The sequence below is a fragment of the Pseudopodoces humilis genome, chromosome 1 (genome assembly GCF_049639895.1).
Source record: "Pseudopodoces humilis isolate 2021_Gansu_Grassland_sample_001 chromosome 1, ASM4963989v1, whole genome shotgun sequence".
In the NCBI taxonomy this organism is placed as follows: Eukaryota; Metazoa; Chordata; class Aves; order Passeriformes; family Paridae; genus Pseudopodoces; species Pseudopodoces humilis.
In genome coordinates this window covers 106,834,500-106,854,041 of record NC_142200.1, presented here as the reverse complement: position 1 = coordinate 106,854,041, position 19,542 = coordinate 106,834,500, and the positions used below count along the sequence as shown (strand labels likewise).

At 44.3% G+C, this 19,542-nt stretch overlaps 1 protein-coding gene across 6 annotated transcripts in view; it reads right to left on the bottom strand.

Annotated features, from left to right (window-relative positions):
- Nucleotides 1–19,512, bottom strand: part of ZDHHC3 (zDHHC palmitoyltransferase 3) — a 38,090-nt gene extending 18,578 nt beyond the window's left edge. Inside the window, exons 1-3 of one of the 6 annotated variants that reach the window (XM_014248560.2) lie at nt 19,105–19,512; nt 3,540–3,869; nt 853–977 (exon numbers count right to left, since the gene is read on the bottom strand). In XM_014248560.2, coding sequence (XP_014104035.1) covers nt 853–977; nt 3,540–3,845 — 431 coding nt within the window. In that variant the 5' untranslated portion in view covers nt 3,846–3,869; nt 19,105–19,512. Of the gene's footprint in view, nt 1–852; nt 978–3,539; nt 3,870–9,728; nt 9,949–14,438; nt 14,457–15,207; nt 15,296–19,104 lie in introns of those variants that run through there. The other 5 variants (XM_005519037.3, XM_014248563.2, XM_014248561.2 and 2 more) reach the window with 5 other exon arrangements.
- Nucleotides 19,513–19,542: the final 30 nt, after the last annotated feature.

Sequence of the window (19,542 nt, the reverse complement as noted above, 5' to 3'; positions counted from 1 at the left end):
CAGGACAAGTTTGCTCAGCTCATTACCATGTATTTCCCTCCCCACAAGACCACTGCATGCATCAGCACTAGCACAGGTACGAGCTCTCTCTGTATGTATTGGTTTTTGAGTAGGTAAGAAGTGACACCAGTGCAAACTTATTAACTACTTACTGGAAGCAGGTTTGCTTGCTTTAAAAGCAGAAGAGAATTTTAGGAAGTAGTTATTTTTTTGCTCACTGCCTTTAGTACTAAAAAGCTCACTACCAGTTACTCTCTTCCGGGAAGTTTATCCTACCAGAAAAAGAAAGGACATGACAGATCAGTAGGCATACTGATCTATCACACAGCACAGAACAGTCACAGTACTCAATGAAAATGTGGAAGTCTGAACTCTTAAAAAATATATACAGTTACCTGCACTTCAGTTTTAACTTAAATATCACTTCTAAATAGAATACACAGTCAGACAAATGGGTTTGTGAATAAAAACAAAAATGGAAAAGACACTGACCCTTTGGGAGATGTTTTATAGATTTCTATGTATTTTGGAATAGAACATCTCTTTTCAAGTAATTTTGACATGAAAATTTATGGAATGTCAGTTACAAGTCTGGAACCAAGGCAGCACTCAAAAATTTTAAGTGTTTCTCACTTTGCGCGAAGTAGCCCCAGCCTCCTATATATGAAAATTTGTCAGAAAAGATATGAGATTTCTTTAGAGAAGCTTAAATCTGTCTGGCACTATTGGCAACAGAATTTGTATGCCAATCCCTCAACTGACCCACTCCAGTCTCAGACTGCAGAAACAGGGCACACTGGTGAATTATTCTTGAGGTCTTGATGAAACAGCCATCCTCAGAAGAGCCTTTACCTGCAGTGATGTGCTCTGTCGGGTTTGATGCTACAACACTTTGGGCACTTGTAAACCACCTGTCCTGGCTTTAGCTGTAAACTCTCGATGAACTCTTTTGTGGCATTACCTTTGGGTACAGCACCCTGCAGGAAAAGAAAATCAACAAATCGGGAGATTAACCTGTGGACATTATGGCTGCTAAGAACAACAGGATGATTTAAAACTATGGGAGGGGAAGGAAGAAAAAGAAAAAGAATAAAAGCTTTCCTAAGATCAACAGTTTCAAGAAGAGCAACAAGATTCAGAAAAGAAATTTAAATGTGGTCTTAAAACATGGAGCCACATACTTACACATAATTTTGGTGAGGCTCTTGTTTTTTTAAAACATCAATAAACCTCCACTTAAGCAATTAAGTCTTACGTAGTCCTACAGTAACCTTAAAATATTTAAGAATCCTCATCCCTCTTTTCACATCAACAAATTTATCATGTCAGTGTTTCTTGTCACAAACTGAAAACTGCAGATGTTTTATGCCAGTAGAAGCAGCTTCTTCTGAAGTATCACTGTGTACACTAAGAGTTGCTGGTAAACAACTCATGTATTTATAGTTATGCTTCCATTGTGTATTTGTTATTTAAATTAGGATTTAACATTCAAACAGTGAACACTAAGAACTGTCACACCTGAATAAGACCAGGTAAAACATTCTCAGATGTGCAATTTCCACTTTAAAGTATATCCTTAAATAGATAACATATTGCAGCTACAGAAGCCCAAGTTCACATATGTAAAGCTTTTTTTGCTGAAATAAAAACAGAGATGCAATATTTCAATAGATTTCTGATGGAACAGTCTCCTTTTAGAGAGACATACATCTATGCAACCTCCCAACAGCAATAAACAGGAATGATACATGAGTGAGAGAACTGCACATTAAATCAGGAGTATAAGGCTCTTTTAAGCAGTCTTTGGGGCATTTTTTTCCCACAAAAACTCCCAACAGGCCTGACTAATTTAAAAATTACCAAAACAAATTTCCACAAAATGCTACAACTCATGTTCTCTTTCTTCAGTATTCAGCAAAGCTCAAAACTTTAGGAATGTTTTTAGCAAGGGCCCCTTGGAAGCAGTTCCTGAAATGCAGGACACACACTATCAGTTGTGAAGAACTGAGTTGTTAATTTATTTATAGTAAGAATTCTGCTTGTTTGCCTCAGTGGTGCTTTCTGTTTCATTCTGATTCTACATATGCCCCTGGTTGCCTGTGTCCTGGAAGCTTCCTTAATCCCAGACTCACTGTCTGCCAGATGTTAGTCCATCCCTTCTCTCTATCTTCCCTCCTGCATTTTATTTAGCTGAATTCCTCATTAAAAAAATGAAACAAAATCCCACTGTCTCTCCATCCACGTATATAAATCCCACCACACATTAGGAATTAACATATCTTTTCCCAATTACTCTCAACAGAGATTGTATCTGCTTTCTCCAACACTGCTTACCTAGCTCGTTTCCAAACACAGCTTTTGTTTCACAAGAGCTGCTGCTAACTGCAAAATAATTCCAGAGACCTGAAGGTCCCTAAGCATAAAAATCACACAACATACAATAATTAACATCCACCCTTAGGATACAAACTATCTAACACACTGCTGCAACCCTCTATTCCTGAGTCCAGCAATCAGAAGTTTCAGAGGCTAAACTACTGCTTACACTTCTGCCCAGCAGCAGTAGCATGCAATTCATTAGTCTTTACCATAAATTGTGAGAATACCCCAAATCAAGCCATTTCTGCAGTGCTATGGCTTCTGGGAGAGCTGGAATCTAAGAAACAAAGATTATACTGAAGTCTGAACAGGACCTAACAAGGTTTCAAGAGGGAAATAACATTTGGAAGGGACAGAATATCAGAGGCACACCACCACTCCAAACAGCAACAAGAACATTTGTGAGGAAGGAGACAGGAGAAGTCTAAGCTTGTCTTTCCTTCCACTGACTAGTGAAGATGGGGTTTTGAACTGAGTCTGCTGTCCAGAGGTTATTAAGCAAAATAAACCATCACAGGCCATTCAGAATTGGCATCATGGTGCTAAACTTTGTCACAAACTGAAAAATGAGAAAGCAGCAAATTTGATCTCTCAAAGCAATGTCCTAGGGATACATACAAGAGGATCTCACGACTCTGATGCTTTCCAACTTGCCTAAGAACTGCCATCTCTTAGCATGCTCAGTCCGTATTTATTTCAGCATTGTCCAATACACTCAACAAAATCAGTAGAAGGAGAGATGGAAACACAGCTTTTCAAAACAACACATGTTCTGCTCTGTTCTGCTGAAGCAATACTTGCCAAGGCAGACAATCAAAACCAGCTTTTCCAGCTTTCCTGTTTGTCAAGACACAACAAGCCACAAACACGAGATCTGCCATTGGGGAGAAAATAGCATCAGAGAGGAACACTCTCCTTCCCAGTGCAGAAAGAGGAGCTGCTCACACACCAGGAATCTAACGCTAGGTCCTTGACTTTGCATCCGACTTGAGTGGGATGAAAAATTAGCATACCACATCAGCAGCCTCACTCAGCAGGCTGACACACAAAAGTTATTTAAATCTGCCACTCACTCAGCAACTGAGTTACCCAACATCTAGCAGACAAGAAAAACACCGCCTGTTTCTTTCCGAGACACACAGAGAGAGGTGTATACTTACTGGATCTGTCAGCATAGCACGAAAATGTGAAGCCAAAGCGAGGAAAGCCAAGGTGTTGAACAGTGTGCCATTGACGACACTATAAACATAATCTCTCGATGGAACTAGCATGACAAGAAGGACTACAAAGTCGGCATAGAACACCAGCATCCAGGTAACGACAGCACATGCAATACCACAGCCATCTCGAATAAACCACATTGTTCCCAGGGAAGCGCGGCTAGGAGGTGGAACACACTTTTCTGGCTGGAGGTATTCAGGTGTCCTTTCAATATCTCTGAAGCGGTGGACTGGAGTAATCATCATAGGCTATTATGTCCATACTTGCATCTGAAAGAGAGTCAGAAACAGTGCTCACTGCTCTGCCAGACATCCAGACCTCTGGTCGCATAATGGCACGGTCATCACATGGGAGAATTGCAGAAAGTGAAATGAAAAAGCAAAAAAGGTAAATAAATCAAACACAAAATAATGGATTGGGAAACCACACTCTTGTGCTTATCGGAACACTCCTTACTCAGAAGACTCTAAGTGCTTTCAAGAAGTGCTTAATTACACACTAGGTCTACCTGTGTGCCACCTACACCTCCCTAAGTGGAAAGGCAATAAGCATTTTAATGAAGAAAAAGTCATCAGGTAGGAGCCAACAGGAGCTGCCACAACAGGAACTGAAGCAAGAACTCAGCACTGTCATGTGAGGGGAGAAGAGAAGGTCCTGGCACTGCTGGCAGGGTCTCTTCTTGCTGCTTCAGATTCAGGAAAGGGAAGGGTCTTTTCTACACATACTGGGAAACTTAGCAAGTGAAAGAGATTTCCTTTCTCCTTACCCATTGCCACCCAGCTTTGGGGTAAAAGTTCAAAACCAAACAGCTGTACAGTTAGATTTGCAGGAACTGATTAAGAAGCAACCCAGAATAGATCCTGACAGGAACTTCTAGTCTTGACTGGAGGACGTAATCTCCCAACAACAGCTGTCTCCCACTCTCCCCTCCTCCTCTGGCCTTACATCCCTTGGAAGTCTTCTGCTTTGGCATGCCTCTCCCGTCACCTTTGTTCTATCCCTCAATGGCATTTGTTTTACCTCCCATTCATGATGTCCAGCCGACTCTACTGCAGCAAGAGCACCAACACTGACCCTGTCCTCTCCCCTCCAGCTCTGCAGACACCTTGTCTATCCAGAGAGTAAGATCCATCTTGGAACCAGAAACAGTAATGCTCCAGGTATGCGCTATGCTTGTGTAGTTTCCATGTAACTCCCACCAAATACAGGCATTTGAGAAAACAGAGAAGGTGCTCCTAAGTCTTTGGCAAGGGATCAATCCATCTGCACTCAATCCATCCACCACTTAAGGCTGGAGCACACCTGGAATGCTGCGCTTTGAAAGCAGCTCTTTACACACCCAGCAACTTCTTCCAAAGACACTTCTACTCAGAGTATTTGCTCAGTGCTCTAAACACTTCATAACACTACACCCTCTAAAGACCCACCTTCTACAAAAATGGCTACAGTAATTCTACTACCAAATACACTGAATTGCATATGCCTGAATGGAAGGTATCAGCCTCCTGCTGTTTCAAAATTAAGGCTTATTCTCAAGGCTTTGCAAAAAAGAGTGTTCATTATGCCGTTTAAATTCTGAGAAAATGTTCACCATTAATTATGTTGTCAGCCAAAAAAGTTCACACTAGAGCTATTTTTGTCTTTAATTGTTTAAAAATGGATACAATTTACAGAAAACATAGTGAGAGAATTGTAGAATTCCCTAGGACTTCAAACTTTTCTCCAGATTTTATGACTAAGTTCTGCCAAGTACAAGAAATAAGCTGTACTCCATCTAACACCAATCTAAACGGAGATGTTGCTGCCCCTATCTCAACAGGGAAGGAGATGACAGTTTACTTTTCAGTTGTTCTATTAAGAAGACCAAACTGAAAAGAGGGCAATTACTCTTTCACAGCCAAAGAATAAGGCTATTAATGAGCAGGATGATTAATTACATCCAAGCACAGAAGTGATGAGTTTTGTGTGCCTGAATGCAAGTGTTACGAAGAGAGGTACTGGAACTGCTGTGGCCACAGTGTGCAGCAAAAGCCATGAGCACAAACTTCCTAGGTGCACAGAAGCAGATGAACTAGACCATTTAGAATATTTGTTTTCTAACACAACTCATATAAATAAACTAGGAGAATTAGGTATTTTCTCATCTTTCCATTTTGAATATTTAATATGCTGCCAAGAGAGTTTAAGATTATTTATGAATCTGAAGAAAGTCACATGGATTAATGTTAAAGCATATCAGTCTTGTATTTATACACACATCACACAGAACAGAAATCAAGATGAAAATGTCCTTGTGAGGATGCCATTTACTTTGGCAAGAAAAAAACCCACAACAAAAAACCCACTCCTCATTCACAAAACTCACTTAACACATTGTAATTACTCCGTATTTTAAACACAACTATAATTTAGCCTCATGATTCCTGATATTTAGGAAGACAAGCTATGTCATTTTCATAAACAGTGATTACCCAAACAATCTGGCAGTCTAAGTTCAGATAAATCTATACCTACTGGTACTTGCATACCTTGTTTCCATTTTTCACAATTTCTGTAAGGACAATTATACATTCATTCACTCACACAGACTTATCTAATATTTCTAAGATTTAATTCTTCCACTCCCTCAAGGAAACAGGTTAACGTTCACTGCTTGTTTAATAGTCTTATTAAAATTGCTATGCTTGTTTATCAGCTCAAAATAAAACTGACATAACTGAAGACTCACACCTGACATCAATGTTTAGTTGACAAGAACATCACATTACATTAAAAAGTAAGAAAGAAAACTGCAATTTAGGTGTTCAATTTTCAATCGAAAGTTTAGATTGACACATCAGCTACAGTAACAAAGCTGGGACAGTCCTGAAAACAGACTCTCAGGACTTTTTGCCTAGACTCTGAGCCATTTTTTTTCCCCCCTAAGGTTTTGTAATCCAAAGCAAAGGAATCTAACAGTCACAGGAAAAGCAAACTCCTGTTTAACAAAAGAATCAGTTTGACAAGTCACCTTAAGGTCAGTATTAGCAAAGACTGACTGAAAGCTGAACAAATACACAGTGATTAAGCTGTGGGTTTAGTTCTGAGCAGCACACTTCAGCAGTGAAATAAAAATTAATCTCTCTTGCAAGTGCAGAAAGAGGTTTCACTCCAATAAAAGTTTTACAGCTCTCTCTCAGAAATATTATTGAGCTAAATTGGGGAAAAAAATAAGAAAAACCTATTGCTGTGTAACTGTCTAAGGAGAAACTGGAAGGAGCCCTGAGGCCTCCTCAGTCTCAAAGTCTGGAGACTCATTTCTGCAGTGAGTCAAGAGCACAGCACGCAGGCCCCTGATTATGGCTGAATGAAAAGTTTGTTATTTGATGTACTTTGCCATTAAATGCTTGCTTTAGAGGCCTCATTAGGCAACAAAATGAATCAGGACACAAAAACCATACATTGAGAAATACATATGTGTTTCAGTGTTCATTATCTTAAGAGTCAAGCTATAGGAGCTTGGAGCCTCAGCTTCCCTCCCACATGACCCGGTTAGTGGGGTTTTTTAAATTCCTTGTTCTTACATACACAAACATCTGTTTTGGTTTATGTTGCCCAGTTTGGTATTATCAGATAAATAATACAACCAAAAAAAAAAAAAAGGTTGTAGCAGGGTGGGAGCAGTAACTTGCCCTAACTGGTTTGCCCTTCAATCATGCTGCATATGAACTTAATTTATAATACAGATGGAATATGTCAGCTCCTCCTACTCTGGAGCAAATAATATGTAAACAGTGTAGGCAAAGGGCTTAAGGATTTAATCTTGATGTCAGGCTACAAGGGTGGCCACTAGGTAAGTGTGAGATACAATGACAACACACACATCAAGTCAGCTTAATGACATGACAGAGCAAAGACCTTTTCTTTTTATCTGGAAGGCATTTGGCAATACAGGAACAATCAAAATGCATGTAATACATAAGTTAGAAATGCAAACAAAACAAAAATGAAAATCCACTTCCTGCTACAATGAACACTTAAAATATGCTATTGCACCCTATATAAACTGTCTTTTCACCTGTCATAAGCCATGTAAAAAAAATCTGGTTTTTAATGGCTTGTGACAGCCAAAGAATGTGCTAAGAATGTACAAACGAACGATGTGGGCCTTCACCCAGTAAGTACCTGAAAGCTCCCTGAGGTTCTGATAGAAAACTTAGAGCAAGCTTAAATCACCATCATCGTGAACATGCTGATTTTCATGTAATCATTCATGTCAGTTAAGTCAAGCACATGGATCTGACTTGCAAAGCTACAGCATTACAATGTACATTGCAACCATTTCCCCTATTACAAGTCCATTAACACTGAACTTTGGGAAGAGGTTACATTTTCACTCTGTCATATGAACTAAGTGAATTTTGAGTTCTGCAAATTACATGAAAACAATACTGGGGAAAAAAAAGAATAAAAAGAAGACAGATCAGGGCAGATCATGGATTTTTTTTTTAGGTTTTCAGTTTGTTTTTCTATTTCCTTCAAAGAAATACTTCCCAACAGCTTTTATGACACACAGAATACCTGAGAGCTGACAAACAACACTGAAGTTAAATTTTTATCATCAAAAGGAAGCAAACATACGTAACTAGTCATACTATATTCACAACAGCTAAAGTAGGCACTCTAGATCCACAGGACAGATGTCCTTTTATACAAAACCAATCAGCTCCAGACAGAGAGAAACTGCAGAAGAATTCATTTTTAAGCTTATTTCATTTTTCTGTACATAAAACTGCATAGATTAAAGCACCACATATTTAATCTTCCTTTACAAGAGATGTAAGAGAAGGTGAGTTTCCTAACTAAAAGGGTTTTTACCTATGCCTCTCCTGCCACAGTTCCATGCAGCCAAAATCTAACAAGCTTGTGAAAACTTGTCAAAGCAGAGATAATAAGAAAGTATCAGTATTTAAATGCATTTTCCTAATGGCTCCTGCAAAGCCTAAAAAGCTTTATCTGATCTGAAGGAGCACAACAAAACAGGCCAGCTATGCTGAGAATTTTTGGCAGTCTCCTGCAGATTCATCCAGATATCCACTGGCATGGCAGCTTCCAGCCCCTGGACGGTCAATGGGACATTTCTAACAGGTCTGTGAAAGGCAGCTAAAAAAAGCAAACCTATTATTAGCAGGCTCAAATTTGCTACAGAGATCTGTACTTCCACTGGAATACTTTTGGGACTCTGCACGTGGTTAAAAAAAACCAACCAAACAACAAACAAAACAAACTCCACCCCAATTTGGGCTAAAAACCCAAATGGGTAAAAACATGATCTTGGATTTTAATGGCAAAGGCAACAGGGAAGAAGAAGCAGGCACGGAAGTTAAGTCTGCGTTTACAGGACACCCGATGACTCAGATCAAATTATCACAGGGCAAAGTCAGCACTGCCAGCCCTCCTCCAGCCACCCCAGGAGCAGGAAAAGGATCGTGCCTACCACAGATACTTCTTCGTTTTTCTCCTGGAAATTCAGGCTACGTTAAGGAGTATAGTTACAGCCTAAATACTACGTTACCAGCTATGCATCTGCTTTTAGCAAAAGGTAAGAAACATCTCAGGATTGTCCTGAATCCTTTGGCTCCTGAAGTCAGGCAATTTCAACACTTTCAGTTCCCCTACTGAAGAAAAATGGCATAAAGAAACCTTAAAAAAATTACAAGGCTTAAAATAAATGTGCATTTCCTGAGGGTAAATGCACAGGCTTGGATTACCTCCCTTGAAAAGGGGAATAGAGAGCACGTAAAACCAGATGGTAACCAATTTATAACATTTTTCTATACATTAAAGGAGTAAGTGGCTGCATTATAATGCTTTATAGTAATTGTTTACAAAACTGTTTATAACATCAACTACTTTGATGCTATTTTCTATTTTTAATTTATTTCTTATTTCAAAGAGGTCTCACATGAACAAGACCTTAGAAAAAATGGCTCACGCTAAAATCATACTTTATTGTTTTTGTCAGAAGCATCTTTTTGGAGGGGAAGATTTAATTGAAGTCATGCCTTCCTGAAGAACACGTTTGAATAGGAGCGCAAATACACAGAGGGAACTTCTCCCTAAGGAAAGAAAGGGAAGGGGGAAATTACCTCAAAGATGTCTGGTCATATCTAGAAACTCCACCCTGAGGGCTCGGATCAGGCTGAGAGGGACAACCTCAGAAGAGATGCAGCCACATAAGGTACAAACAAACACCTCAGTCCTCCTCTAATTTACATCAGTGTAGACAAGAAGCAGCTTCAACAGTGCCTGAGGAATTCCGTCAGTAGAACTGAAAGGAAAATAAGGCATGTTTTCTGCATTACAAATACAGGGGTTTCCCTATCCTGATGCTTGTGGTATGCAGTCTCTCAGGGCACATGATAACAGCCTCCTGGTTGATGTCTGTATCATTTCTGTTTAACTAATGGACATGTATTGTATCAATAAATTATAATGCAATAAAGACTGACCTAGGAGTCTGAGTTATCTGGTGACTGCACCCCCACCCAAAGGCCTGTCAGCTGCTAGCCTGAGCAAAGGAGAGCACAGACAATGTAGTTACTGTCCAAGGTACAAAAACACTGGACCACTATGGATGAGTGACAAAATTGGGGCAACATGTAGAAACAGGGTACAAATCACAAGGGCACCAAGACTGAGGTCAGACTTGGATCTGACTTGTTCTGGTCACAAAGCTAGTGATCTTAATTTAATAAGTCTTTCATCAGAGATAGAAGGTACTTTATAAAACTGCCATTAAGTAATGAACCATTACTAAATAACTGGTAAGTTTTTAACTATCAGAGCAGCAAGGGGAACAGAGAAATTCTGTCACTTCAATCTCACAGTTTCCCAATAGATCAAATACACACAAGCTACTTAACCTATGTCAAAAGAGAAATACTAATCCTGAGCATACCATCTTTGTTGCATTGACACCTATCTAAAGTTAAGCATTCTAAGGAAAGAGCAATCGTGCAGGAGAGACTGCACCAGGAAACAGAAAACAACAGATGGGGATGTCATGCTTTCCCACAGCATTGCAGTTACCCTGAATGCACAGCCTTACGAGAGACAAAACAAGAGAAGCTGTCCTGGTCTTCTGGACAGCTTTGCAATTTACATGCTGACTCAGAATTTAAAACAGCAAGCCATTGGATTAGGGGAATGTAAATTCTCAATTTGTCCTTTATCAACTTCTTTTTTTTTTTTTTAAAGAAAGAAAAAAAATTAAAGGGGAAAGTTTATCTATAAAACTGGAATTATTTTTAGTTTCAATTTAGAAAACCACATAACTTTCATGGCATAAGGAATATGTTTTGCAGAGCAGGAAAGAGCTGCAGCTTCTACATTTTAATCATAATAAGAAGCTGGCAGAACCCTTCTAGTCTAAAAAAAATATTCTAAATAGTATCTTTCAAGGCAGGAAGAGCACTTTAACTACCAGACATACGTTTTCACTCAAGATGGTCTATCGCAGGATTTGGCTCTCACCTGATTTTGCTACAGCCCCCTCTTCACAAGCACGAACAAGTCACTCATTCTCTGATTTTATTCCCCCGCCTGTAGTCTATTATTCTGCCTTACCACATAGGGGCAGGTAAAGATGTAGGTATGAAGGCTGCAAGGCATTTAGATTTTAAATCTACATACTACACCTAAGCGGATCCCTAAGCTGACTACAGAAAGTACGCAGGGTGTACATTAAAATAACACATAAACAACACAGGAACCAAAAAATTATCACCTCTGTCCTGCAAAGTTAAAATCACAACTAGAAGAAATGTATGCTGATACTTCAGAGAACTGGAAAAGACTGCAGGTTCAAAGTCGTGTAGGTTAAAGCTTTTGAAACATAGCAAAGAACATCTGAGTTGGCAAACTAAGCATTTCTTGTTTTGCTCACTTTAACACTGGCAAGCAGAAGAGATCCTTGCTGCCATAAAAAATACAGCTTTTGTGTATAAACCTTAATTTTCCTATCTTTTGAAATACAGAGTTCAAGACAAGACCAGCTACAATATCTATTATCTTCCTTATCTATTCTGTGCTATATTGGACATCAGTAATTCAAGTGGCCACTGCAAAGAACAAAGATGCATATCACATTACTACCTCTATCACCTGCTACAGCCCTCTCTGTATCTATGGTATGGTACTACTGCCTTCCCAGTAAGCCTGTGTATGTCTTCTTTTACCTTTTTTCTTTCCAATAGCATAGTACTTTACCTTTACTCATTCACACCGTTTCAGCTTCAGCCCACTTGTTTCAACCTTTGCATGCTGCATCACATTTAAGATTGGTCATCCCTGTCAGTTCTGCACTATTGCAAAACTCACAGATGAACATGACAAACACACCATCCACCACCAGCCCAGGAGCAGAAACATCAACAAGGGCCTTGCATTTCCTCTCATTCAACATTCCTCTGTTGCTGAAAGATCTTAACAGTGGGTCTTCTGTGTCCTTTTTTTACTTGCTGTTTTACTTGCTCCTGGAATAGCGTTTCCCAACGCTCTTCTAGCTGAACTCTGCTGCTGTACCCTTCCCTCTCATTTCCTTACCTTTCCATGCCTTTCTTTTTTCCCCCTCCTCTTGCACTCCTACCTCTTCTCCTGTAACAGCACCAGTTCTGTATGGTCACCCTGTCACCTGCAAAGAGATATGGGGCTACAAGCCTAGACAAACCTCTTGCTGCAGTCTCCAAAAGCGCTGCAAGCAGCCCTCAAGCTGGGGACACAGCCAGGAGCAGGTAACAGGAGTTAACACACCAGTGCTCCCGTGCAGTGAGCCAGCACCTGGCTGCACCTTGCCTCTAACACCTTGCACCTCACTAGCAGGGAACTGCTGCCATATGGGGAGATCTTTGGCACCCACACCCTACAGACAAACTGGCTCGCTCTTTTGGACTCCCTCTCAAAAGGACAACGTGTGAAGTGTTACTGGCAGACTTGCTGCACTGCAGCTCCAGGCAAGGGCTATCTTCTTTCCTTATTGCCTGCACAACCCAGGAAACACACAGCTTCAATTAGGAAAGCTTTAACTTCTCGTTTTCTTGTACACAACCTGAAGCTTCAGATCAGTTACATGCACAGGTTAAATATGATGTTCCAGGTACAACCGGTCACATTTAGTTTGCTTCAACCAGATAAGCACAGGATGCAGGGAATAAAAACTGACAACAAGCTATTCTGTCGTGTCACATTTTACATTATCTGATGTCTTCTGCCAGGAATGCAGAAAAACTGTATTCCTGAATATTGACCTAAGAAAAAGGTCATGCCTACACTGCAGAGAGACCAGAGAAAAGCATAAGCTTACCCAACTAACATCTGCAGAGACTGGCTGAGCTACAGCCAGTCCATTTTCAGACTGACACAACTGTGGGTGCCCATCTAGTCTCCTCTACAGGACAGATGTCCAGTTACAGCTGCGTGGGAAATGTCTGCACAGGAAAACTGGCTCCATGAGCAAGTCTTCCTGAAATAATGCAACACTGCAAGTTTAAACTGCATGGACTATGCAACACTGCTAGCTCCTGCTCTGCTGGGAGTGCACAGCAATCCACCCATTGAGAAAAGTAAATTCATATTAGGTAAAAAAAAGAGATATTCACCAAAGCTGAGCTAACATTGCCCAGGATACACACATACTGCTGAAGACTGTCAGCTGTTCCCCTTTGCTGACACAAAGGAAACTGCCCAGAAAAAACACAGAACAACTTGGGCACAGCAGACCTGCATCTGCTGTGCAATTAAGCATTCATCTTCCTGCAACCTGCTCCCATTATTTGGATTAAATTATATTTGTGTACTTTTGTCTACAACCAAACAAGCAATTTCAAACTGAAACAGACACCCTTGTCTTTAACTACACCACTTAAAATGAAAATTAAAAGAAAGCAGAAACATACATGAGAATGCCCAATAGATGTTACTGCTGTAGGTCCTAAATGTCACAACAAATACTTTGGGGTTTAGGCCGATCTGATATTTGCCCTTTTATAAACCTATAAACACAAAGAGTTTCTGAGTCACGCCTTCTAAATCTCAATGAACATTCAGTCAGACACAACTTACTACCAGCAGCAGGTCCCACTGGTGTCACAAACACTATTGCATCAGTGAGGCAGCACCAAGAGCTACGCTGACAGAGTCATAGCCTTTGAAGAAGCGGATCTTTATTGCACAAGGGGCTGCATTTTTAAAAGACTTAAGAATGGCGTGGCTCCCCTTATGATGACTCTTATCACTGAAATGCCTGTAATGCTACACAAAAGACTTATTTGTTGCTTTCATTAAGCAAAGAAAAACACGGTCCTTACTAATGCCTTGTTATGTACACCACAAAACACCCAATGCAGTCACCCACTGTAACTCACCAGTCCCTCCCTTCTCTGTGATTCCACTGTATCAGAACAACCATCTAAATTTGGGCTCATTTCCTACAGATCTGACATTGCACACACACCTTTCCTGCGCTAGGAGTCTGGCACGCTGTCGCGCTCTCTCGTGCTGAAAAACACAGTTTATCTTTTCTGAATCAGGATCAAAGGAAAGAGATCTAAACGAACTTTGCTGTCCATCCCACATCCCTCAGTGGTACACACCGAGTGGAGAGCCCATCAGGGACCAGACTGCTGCCCCCTTCTCCCCAAGGCCCGTTTTCTTAATCGTTTTCTTGAGGACTATTTTTTAAAGAGCCATCGTGAACTATTGCTTCTTAAAAATTCACCTTACAGTACTACTCCAGCAGCACCGAGAAGCTGCCGTTCTAAAGCAGACCGGATCGCTTGCTACCGTCACGTAAAACTCACCATCCATTTCAACTAAACCCGCCACAGTACAGCGCCCTGGCTTCGCCAGGAATTGCTCCCGATGCCGATGGTGCCATGGGACAGCCGCAGCCACACGCCCGGTGACCAGGGCCACCTCGGAAGCCACAGGGGCAGCTCCACTCGCTGTCCAGCTGCTCGCTGGCGGGCACGTCCCATCGCTGCAACGCATTAGCGAATTACAGGACCACTGCAATCCTCTGACAGATCACAGGATCCCGACGAAATCGCTGGAGGCTCCGACTTTAAATTTCCTGCCGAGGGGACTCAACGCTGCTCCGAAAGGCCGCGGAGCAGACCTAAACCACGTATTTAGCCGGTATCATTTAACGTGTTCAGCCTCCCAGTATTTAAAGCCCAGCGCTGGAAGGCGGCGAGGGGAGAGCGGGAGCCCTCCTCCCGTTTCCCGACCGATGCCCACAGGTCCCGGGCACGCCGCTGCGGGACACGACCCGCCGCCCGGCCCCGGCCCGCCGCGGGATGCGGAGCACAGCGCGGCCCTCGGGTGGCCGCGCCATCCCCGGGCTCCCGCCCGGCCGAGGGGCCGCGCGGGCCGGGCACACCAGGGACAGCGGCGGGACCGGGAGGCAGCTGGTGGAGAGGCGCAGGCGGCGGCGGGATGGCATCCCCCGGCGGCCCGCTCCCGGTTCCCAGATCTCTGCTGCCAGTTCCCGCTCCCGCCCCGCTCCGGCAGCGCACACACCTGCCCGCCCCCCGGCACCCCCCGCCCCGCGCTGTCAGTCGCACCCACCTACCCCAGTGGCCGCCGCCGCCGCCGCGGGTCCGGCGCGCCCCGCCGCCCCCGCGCCGGCAGCGGCACGGCACGGCACCGCACCCCCCCTTCCGCCGCCCGCCCGCCCCTTGCGCGGAGGTGGGGCGGCCGCCGGGAGGAACCAGGAAGTGAACGGCGGCGGCGGGAGGCAGCGCGTCCCCGGCCCTGCCCTTCCCCGCTCCGCCAAGGGCTCCCCGGCCCATGGACGGGCACCGGCTCCGGGCCCCGAGCGGCTCCGGACCGCCTGTGCCGACCGCGCGTTAACGGCCCGGGCGTGCGGCTGCCTGGCGGGGAAGTGCGGGTTCTGTGAGGAAAAACCCCACACTATTTTTGTTCTGACATGGAAACGGATGGCTCTGCCTCTGCGGGCACCTCTGAGCCCCAGGCAGGTTCAGGGTGGTTTTGGTTTGCGGGTATCCAAAATCTGCTGTCACCCAAGGAGGAGCCGGGCAGCACAGAGCAGTGAGGATCTTTGGGGGACTGCAGTACCATTCTCAGGAGAAGAGCTAAGGGAGTTGTGCCTGTTCAGTCTCGAGAAGAGCCTACTGAGAGGGGACATCATTAGTGTGTATAAATGTCTAAAAGGAGGGGGGTGTGGATGTGCCAAAGAGATGAGCCAGGCTCCTCTCAGTGGTGCTAAGCACTAGGATGCAAGGCAGTGAGCAGAAACTGATGCACGGCAAGTTTCACCTGAACATGAGGAAGAACTTTACTGTGTGGGTGACCATGGACTGGAAGAGGTTGTCCAGGGAGGTTGTAGAATCTGCCTCACTGGATATACTCAAGAACTGAGTGGACACAAACCTGCACCATGTGCTCTAGGACAGCCCTGCTTGAGCAGGGAGGTTGGACCAGATCATCCACTGTGGTCCATCCCAACCTGACCTGTCTGTGATTCTGTGAAGTGCTCCACTGCAGGTGTCACGACATGCAGGTGTCATGTTCAGAGCCAGAGCAAAGGCTGACTTTGCTTGACACTTTCCACATCAAGCCACTGCTTCCAGCCTTTGCACCTTTGCCCAGGTATTAATCATGCTGTGCAAATCTTCACATTTCAGGGGATTGCCTCAGGCTGGCTTTATTTAGGCTTGTGATGATTTGGCACAGCCTGTTTTTTTGGTAATGGGAAAGGGCCAGAAGAGGCTTCTGTGAGAAGCTGCTAGAAGCTTCCACCATGTCTGACAGAGCCAATTTTCATCGAATGGCTCCAAAAATGAACATGCCGCTGGCCCAATTAGAGAGGTTGGTAACACCTCAGTGATGACATATTTAAGAAGAAAATCGAACCAGCACACAGGCAGTTTTTTCCAGGGGTGGCGAGGCACCACCGCCAGGGCCATCCCAGTACAGCATGCGGCGATGCGCTGCAGCCACCACCGTCTCGGTGCGGCCCACGGCGAGCCTTGTGGGCCTGGCCACCCCTAGCCACCTGTGACGCCAGCAGAAGGGCAGGGGTGGCATCTTCTCCTTCCTTGTGCCCTGCATGAGGAGAGGCGTTAAATAGCACCAGTGCCACAGCAGCTGCCACTGCCCGCTCAGTGGCTGTGGTGCTACCTGGCTGGTGGTGAAAACATGGTGAGCAACTTTCAGTGCTGTAGGATCCCGCAAGAATCTTTGAATTGGTGGAAATTGTTTGCAATGGTACGTACAAGCAGCAGTTTTTCTTCTAGTCAGAGGAGGAAGTGAGGACATCTGAGGGAGAACAACATGGCAGCACTAAGGTCAGTGGAAAAAGAAGGAGAGGAGGTGCTCCAAGTGCCAGAGCTGAGACTTCGTCTGCAGGCCATGGTGAGGACTATGGTAAAGCAGGCTGTCTCCCTGCCGCCCATGAGGTCCCCAGGGGATGCAGAGATCCACTCACAGCCCATGAAAGAATTACACTGGAGTGGGTGGATGCTGGAGAAAACTGAGCCAGTGGGATACCCTAATGGAGGGAGAGCCCCTGCTTCCAAAGATAAGAGAAGGAGGACCTGTGCTTCCAAACTAGAGCAGCCTATCCTTAGAGGACTGCACCCTGTGGACGAGTGACCCACGCCACAACAGCTTCAAAAAGACTGTTTGCCCATGGGAAGGACCCAGGGCATAGCAGAGGAAAGACTACTGTCCCTGAACAAACAGAAAAAAAAAATCTCAAGTGACAATTTGACCAAAACCCCCATGCCCTGTCTCCTTCTGCCATCAGTGGGAAAGAGGGAGGGGCTAGGGGGGGAATGGTGTTTTAAAGGCTTATTTTACTTCTCATTATCCTCCTCTGACTCTGTTAATAGTAAATTTACTCTATACCTTTAAATTTGAACCTGTTTTGCCCTTAGAGTGTTTTTTCCCAGTCCTCATCTCAACTCATGAGCCCTTTGTTAATTTTTCTTGTCTCCTCTGCCCAGCTGAGAGCAAGAGAAGATCAGCGAACAGCTTTCATGGGTGCAGTGTCAATGAATGACGTGGCCCATGACATGGGCCAACACACATCATTCATTTACCACCAGATATTGCTTTGCCTTTGTTAAAAAACAAAACAACATAAAACCCCCAACAAACCCAAGAAACAAGTGGTGTCCTTTTTTGTGTGATAAGCTTCACTACTGCTTTGTGCTGGAATTTGAATGTCCTCAGGAAGTGCTCTTTAGGACAAGAGGTTGCCTTCTGCCCTCCCTGAGGAAAAACAAGCCAAACCCACCTTTGAAAAACTGCTGTTTACATGTGAACAGGATTTGCTAGCTGAGCCTCTGGACGATGCATGAATTTGACTAACATTACGTAGACTCCAAGCTGGGATGGCAGAAGTGGGAAAAAACCTAACAAATCACTCTTTCCTGACAATAGTAAGCTGCTGTGGGCTAAGCCATGAGAGTCAGGAACTATGATGAGAGCCAGAATGTCATCTCCCTGCGCTCTCAGTGGAAATCATAGGGTGCATCTGCATTAACACTGTTTTGGATGAAGAATTCACTCACATTTTCATGGAGTTTCTGATTTTTATCTTGTTTGGTTCACACTGTGCAATGTGAGGACACAAGTATCACACTGGAAGTCAAATGAAGGGTCAGTCTGTGCCGGACAGCAGCACTGGCAGATGCTATTTTAGAGAGAACATACAAACCAGGGCCCTTTCATGCATGGGCACTGCCTTTGTCTGGCACTCCCCTGGGCCAGCAAGGAGACCTGGCCCTGCTCACCTCGCTGGGGTGAGTGGGGAGGACAAGCTACCCAAGCTCCCAGCTCTGCCAGGCTCCACTGCTGGCTCTTCCCACAAAGAAGCAGTAAGCAATCCCCCAGATACAACAACCCTAGTGTGCTCCTTTTAGATGCAGGTAAGACGTGGGAAGAATCCCAGAAATGCATTGGCTCTGCTCCGACTGCTAATTGATAAGCAGCCTGCCAATGGGACCAGACCAAGATAAAACTTCCAAAACCATCCATCACTCTTGAAGTTTGATCCCACTAAATCATGCCACCTGATCAAGTAGGCACAGCCAGGAATGCTTGGTACATTTGATTGAACAAGGAGTCATAGAAAGTCGGATAAACTCCAACAATGTGCTGTGTAATGCTTGGGAGCCACGGATCATTTTTAGCCAAGCAAGCATCAGCGTGAAGTCAAGATAGCATCTTTTCAAATACTCTGAAAATTATACACAGGAGCTGTGCAAAAAAAGGCGTGCAAACTTATATTAATGACTGTTACGAAACTTGCAATTAAGGCTGTCAAAAAAAAAAACCTCCAACCCTTAATTATTGTTTCAATATATAGTGCGAGTTTTTAATCACATTTCCCACGCCACTTTCCCAGCGATATCTGGCACAGGACCAGCAGAATCTCTTAAGGAAAGCATTTGATTTCTTCCCTGCTCCCGCACCAGCCTTCCCCGCGCAACGCACCTCGCTTGCACCGTTCTGAGGTTAAAAACTCCGCAAGGACAACGAGGAAACGCAGAGGACTGTGACTACGCCATCCATTTCTGAGCACCGGGATATTTCCACGGCCTCCTACGGGAGCTTTTAGCAGGAAGCGGGAGCTTTGGTTTTACCGCGACGCTCAGCTTCTCGGACGGGACGTTTTCCGGGAATCGGGGTGCCTAGTGGGCACCGCGTCCGGAGCGCTGCGCCTGCTCCACGGGAAAGGCTTCTGTGGCTTTGCGGCTGCACGCCCCGCTTTGCCATCAGGCAAGGAGAGCCCCGCTGTGAGACGGCGGTGCCGGCTGGGCGGGCCCAACAGCAGCTGCGGGTGCCCGGCAGCTTCCCCGCGGCGGGCGGAAGGCAGGAAAGCAGGAAGGCGGGCAGGAAGGCAGGAAAGCAGGAAGGCGGGCAGGAAGGCAG